The 5887-nt window shown below is 41.9% G+C and overlaps 1 protein-coding gene across 1 annotated transcript in view; it reads left to right on the top strand.

The window, feature by feature from the left end:
• The first annotated feature begins 6 nt into the window (after window positions 1-6).
• The window catches only part of ENTREP1 (endosomal transmembrane epsin interactor 1), a 61836-nt gene continuing 55955 nt past the window's right edge, over window positions 7-5887 (top strand). Inside the window, exon 1 of the mRNA XM_046664934.1 lies at window positions 7-133. Coding sequence (XP_046520890.1) covers window positions 50-133 — 84 coding nt within the window. The 5' untranslated portion in view covers window positions 7-49. The remainder of the gene's footprint in view (window positions 134-5887) is intronic.

Below are 5887 nucleotides of genomic sequence, written 5' to 3'. Positions count from 1 at the left end.
TCGCCCGCTGTTGTCGCTCGGGCTGCTGCAGCTGATCTTGGGCTGCTGCATGGTGGCACTCAGCTTCGGGGCGCTTTCGCTGAGCAGCTCCCCGCAAGTGAAGAACTCGTGCCCGTTCTGGGCCGGCTCCTCGGTGAGTGCCGCGCGTGCCCAGCTCGCCTCGGCGGGGCCCCCCGGGGAGCAGGGGGCTCTGGTCGGTCCCCTTCATGGGCCCGCGATTGGCCCCCAAGGCTGCAGAGACAGAGCACAGCCTCTCAGTCCTGTTGAAGTTTTGGAGGCGTTAAGGCTGGAAAAGGCTCAAAGCTAGTGGAGTTCAGGGGTGCATTGGGTTGCACCTGGACAGTGTCTGTTCCTCGCAGGCTAAAGGGTTTTGTTTTCCCTGTTAAGCTAATAGAATGAAACAGATTTCCAGGTCTTTGGGAGATTGGAAAGATAGGGTGGGTGGCAGGAAAGTGGAGGAATATGATTAAACTTTCAGCCACTATTTATTTCGCTGACAGTGTCCGTCCAAGGAGGCCAGGGATTGTGGTCTATTTGTTCACTGGTGTATCAACAGTGCCTGGCACATAGTAGGTGTGTTTGTGGGATGACTGAAGTGACAGCTTGACTGGGACCCTTATTTTATTCTACGTTAAGGCACACGTAAACGTGAAATGTGTCTGGTGTAGGATGGCCCCACTCTATTTGGGGACGAGTTCAGGAGGTAATGACAGGGTGTGTGTAAACGCATGCTTGTCGCTGGCCTTTATAAAGGAGGCCCCTAAGCCCCTACTCGGTTCCTGGAGCCACACAGTCTGCTGTCATTATGCATGAGCTCGCCAAAGCCCCCAGCAGCGCGGGCAGCTAGCTGGAGCTGTCAGTCCCGCTCAGGTTCCTGGCCCTGCGTCCTCCAACGGGGAAGGCTGATCTGGGGCAAAAGGTGATCTGGGCAAAAAGGTGATCTGTGTAAAAAGCCTTTCCCTGGAGAAAGGCTGTTCCCTGGAGCGTCTGTGGACACTGAGTGGCTCCTCATCCCTCCCTTCCAACAATTTCACAGTCGCGAAGGCATCCAACCTCTGGAGGTTTGCTGGGGGTTGAGAGACTTGGAAATGGGTTTTTGTGAGATGATTGTGGAAGATGAACATTTTAAAGTAAACGATCTTTTTTATGAACTAACTAAATCTTAAAGTCTGGCAGTCCTATAGTTTTGAGTAAGATCTGTAATGAATGTATGTTCTCAATGCATAAAAACTGTCCTTTTGCAGGTCCACACATACCCAGATTCAAGATCAAATTTTACGAATATAGGGAGAACTAATTGAACCCAAGTAATTGTTTGAATAAGAACATTAAGTACCTGGAGCCTGGCCTGACTATTTACACTTAAACTGATGCCAATTTGCTCTCCTTTTGAAATACTTGGATGCAGTGATCCTACTGTGGTACAACCCAACTATGGTGACCTGAGTTCACAATGTGTGCATGTGTAGAAGGCATAATCCCATCCTCCTGGCCAGCCCCCCCCCCCCCCCCCCCCCCCCCAACCCCCCTTCTTGCCCCCTTGAGTGTTCTTTAAAACTGCAGGAGGAAGGGTATTCCCAGCAGGGTAGGGATTAGATCTAGTCTATTTGTCAGACTAAATTCAGCCAAAGGGTGGGTGCATTTCATTTCTCTGAATACCATGGGCCAGAAATGACTCTTGCATACATTTTTAGGGATTTACTCTTTGTAAAATCATAATCTCTTGTCTTCTCAAAGATAGCTACTTTAGGGTTATTGAAAACTAATTTTTCCTTTATAAAATTAAAACCCAAAATCGGTGTACTGTTGTGAATTATTTCAGAAGCAAATGCACTTAGATGTCAGTCAAGCCATAGTTGGATTTGATGAAGTCTGTAAACAAAAGGTCATCAGCCAGAAGGTGAGGGCTGTGAACCTGGGCCTGCTGGCTGGGCGTGTCCTTGTCTCCAGGACCCAGGAAACCAGAGCAGGGAGAGAATCGGTAACTTGGAATTAAGTTCTCTTCTATAGGGTCATTTTCCACACCTTGTCCCCTAGCTCTGTGCGCAAACCTGCAGCTGTTCACTTTTCTTATTTTTTGTGGCCTCTTTCTGAGGTTGACCTCAGAATTTGCACAGAGACGACAGAAACAACAGATGCTTCATCTCCAGAACAACCAAAGAGGATTTGAGGATGGCACGAGGCCCCATGACTCCCTTGGTGTTTTAGGAAAAAAGTCTCACCAGTAGCATACCATTTGAATTTACGTATGTGAGAGGGGTTGGTTTTTTTCTTTTTTAACTTTGCATTATGGAAAATTTTAAATTTATTCAGACACTGTATGATGAGCCATCATAAACCGCTCACCCAGCGCCAACAATTGTCTACGTCTTCCCAGCTTGCTGCTGGCTCTGTGTGTTCTGATAACTCCAGAGGGATGGGTGTTCCAGGCTGGCTAGGGATTAGCTCCATCCTGCTCCCCATTACCATTGTCAGATTAACTACCCATATTATTTTGAAGCAAATCTCAGACATCACATCATTTCATCTATAAATATTTCAATGTCTGTATATTTTTAAAAAGAAAATGTAAACAGAATAGAGAGACCGCATATAAATGACCAGGAAGTCTTAAGAGCCCCACTCCACTTTTAATATTTTATTATGAAAATTTTCAATCTCAACAAATGTAGAAAGAATAGTAGAATGAACCCCCATTTCCCCATCACCCGACTTCTGCAGTTATCAACACATGGCCACTTTATACCCATGCTCCGCCTTCTTAACGAAACTGGATTATTTTAAGGCAAACCCCAGATATCATAACTTCAGCCTTTAAATATTTCAGTATGTATTTCTAAAAGAAAAGGGTTTAATAGTTAAAAGAAAGGGGCTTAATAGCACGTTGTAACTAATTTAAAGACAGCTGAACTAAGGTTTTTATGAAAAAAGCTTAAAAATTGGCTTGACGACTGCAGAAGTCTTTTTAATAATAGCTTTATTGAGATATAATTCACATTCCATACAATTCATCCATTTAAAGTGTACAATTCACTAATTTTTAGTAAATTCACAGAGTTGTGCAACCATCACCACAATCAATTTCAGGAAATTGTCATCACCCCAAAAAGAAACGCTGCACCCATTAGCCCTCACTCCCCATCTCTCTCTGACCCCCTAGGCAACCACTGATTAATCTGCTTTCTGTCTCTATGGATTTGTTATTCTGGACATTTTGTATAAATAGAATCATACAAGATGTGGTCCTTTGTGAAGGCTTCTTTCATTTAGCATAATGCAAGCTTCATCCATGTTGTGACATGTGTCAGTCCTTCATTTCTGTTTATTGCCAAATGAGATTCCATTGTTTGGATATACCACGTTTTATTTATCGCTCAGAAGTTTTATTGGCATATGAAACAAGGTAGTTGAGTGACAGTGCCAACTTAAGTCTAAGGTTACTTCAAACACACGTAGGAACCCAGTAGAAGGATGGCCTCATATTTCAAGCTTTGAAGGGTCATTATGTGCCTTCGACTGCTCTGTCAACTAAATCAGCAAATCTTTTGGCTTCAATAAAAGTTTTGCTTGTATACTTGATACAAAATTAAATCCAAAGGACAAGTGTATTCATTTGAAAGGACTGTTTTGTTAAACACGGTTTGGTTCAAGAATGTTTTTCCATATACACCTCTGTAAGTGCTCTCACCTTGAACGTGAGATTTTGAGGCTTTTCTCACTTGTCTGAACCTTGAAGGTATATTTTATCTATTTTAATATATATTTAAGAATTAGCAAGTCCTATGAAGACTCTTTTTCTGTACTTTACATGCATACTTTCAGCAACTGGAAGGGAGTGTTTTTAATGTACTCATTGTTTTTGAGCACTCTGTGATATTTATTTTCTTCCTGGTATCCTTGGTTAATGACTCAATTGATTATTATTCCCCAAATTCATGAAGCTCAGAGATTAGCCACTTTTCAAAGCATCCTGAAATTTGACTCCAGGTGGTGGCAGAGGGCGGGTCTCAATGTCCAAGTTCAGGCCATGCTATCCTGGCTCCTAATTTAGGGGCACATTTAGTTACTATTAGTTAGATTCCCCTGGGATTCCGGGAGACCCAGCCTACCACCCTGTGTTAGATTAATGAAAAAGGAGAGAGAGTTGCATTGGTTTGTGTCTCCTTCAAAAAACAAAATTCCTGATTCTGATGACATCTATGATCCTTGGGAGCTATTTCAGGCATGTGGTGGAGAATTGGTAATTCCTTTTCATTCTTCTCTGTTGGGTCTGATGTCCTTTCTCTTCTGCATACATTCATATCTCTCTGCTTTAAGTCACTGACCTGAACTCAGGGTTGCCCCCCCCACCCCTTGAGTCTGGGAATATTTGCTAAGATTCTAGTTCCTTATAAAGAGACAAATATTGGTGACCCTTAAGGTAAACCTTTTTTAAAAAAAAAATTGCAATGATGAAACGTGAACAAGAATGAATGGTCCAAAGGAGAAACTTAATGCAAAAATTTTGAAGTCTTTACCAGTTAAACAACTGTAAATACATTTTTTTTCTTTTGGTGAGGAAAATTTGCTCTGAGCTAACATCTATGCCCATCTTCCTCTATTTCATATGTGGGTCGCCACCACAGCTTGGCTGCCGATGAGTGGTGTAGGTCTGTGCCTGGGATCCAAACCTGCAAACCCCGGGCCACGGAAGGGGAGTGCGTGGAACTTAACCACTATGCCACAGGCCGGCCCCTGTAAATACACTTTTTTCTATCCTAATCATAAAATGCAACTTTAATAGTTAAGGAGCATTTTAAATATGATTTTTGTGATGGATTTTATTTTCTTTGGTCCTTTACTTTACATGACAGAAGAGTCACATGGATAAATTCTTGAATAAGTCATTGTGCTTCTCAGCCTCAGTTACTCATCTGTAAAATGGGTGGGATGATTCTCACCTCAGAATTGATTTTGAGGGTGTAATTAGTATAGGAGAATTTGCTGCTGGGCCCTAGCACTGGGCCTGGCACCTACTAGAACCTCTATCAATGTTTTTTAAACATCAAGGCAATATTTAATCAAAGTAAGGTGAACAGACCAATTTTCGGTGGTGCATTCTGGTAGCTGTCATGGGTACGTTACAAATATCTGGTTGTCCATTTCCTCAGTTTTTTTTAATGCATCATGCAGAGCAAATAGGGAAGAATGATACACACCCACACACATATTTTTTTTAAATTGCCAGTGTAAAAGCTTTAAGGCAAGATAGGTTGTTGAGAGGTTTGATTATAGTGTGCTTATTTGCAAGGTAAATATGGGACATCGACAACATGGCTCTTTTTATCTCTATTTTTAGATACAACGACTTTTGACAAATAATCCAGAACATTTTGCCCTAAGGCATATTAATGGATTAGCAAAGAAAAACAGGGCAGTAGCCTTATATGCTTTTGATCTCAATGATTTGATTTTTAAGCTGGAAAATTAAGGCACATTAGCTATATATGGTGGGTAACAGCATTTCTTGTGTGGTGTATCTCAGAATCCTTCTTTGCAACATCAGAAAAATGAAAGCCCTCTGCTTTTTCCTGTAAGCTACAAGGAATGGGTTACAAGTGAGTGAAACTGAAATTGTAATAAATCTCATTATAACAATAGAGAGATAATTTGCTGTTAGAAAATAGGCTCTTGCTTGTTCATTCAGGGCAAGTCGCATCTTGCACTGGGTGGAAACAATGCTGATGGAGTTACTTTTTGCTGTTGGTGTGCTCTTTTAGGAAGCATAGGAGTGAAAAATGTATTTAGGCTTAAATAGTCGTCTTTGAGCAGGTTCATCTCTTGTTTCTGACCTTCATTCATTCATTTATTCACCATCCATCCATTCGTTCATTTATTCACCATCCAT

The sequence above is a fragment of the Equus quagga genome, chromosome 6 (genome assembly GCF_021613505.1).
Source record: "Equus quagga isolate Etosha38 chromosome 6, UCLA_HA_Equagga_1.0, whole genome shotgun sequence".
Lineage (NCBI taxonomy): Eukaryota > Metazoa > Chordata > Mammalia > Perissodactyla > Equidae > Equus > Equus quagga.
Note: the sequence above shows the minus strand (reverse complement) of the source record. Positions and strands in the feature narration are given on the sequence as shown.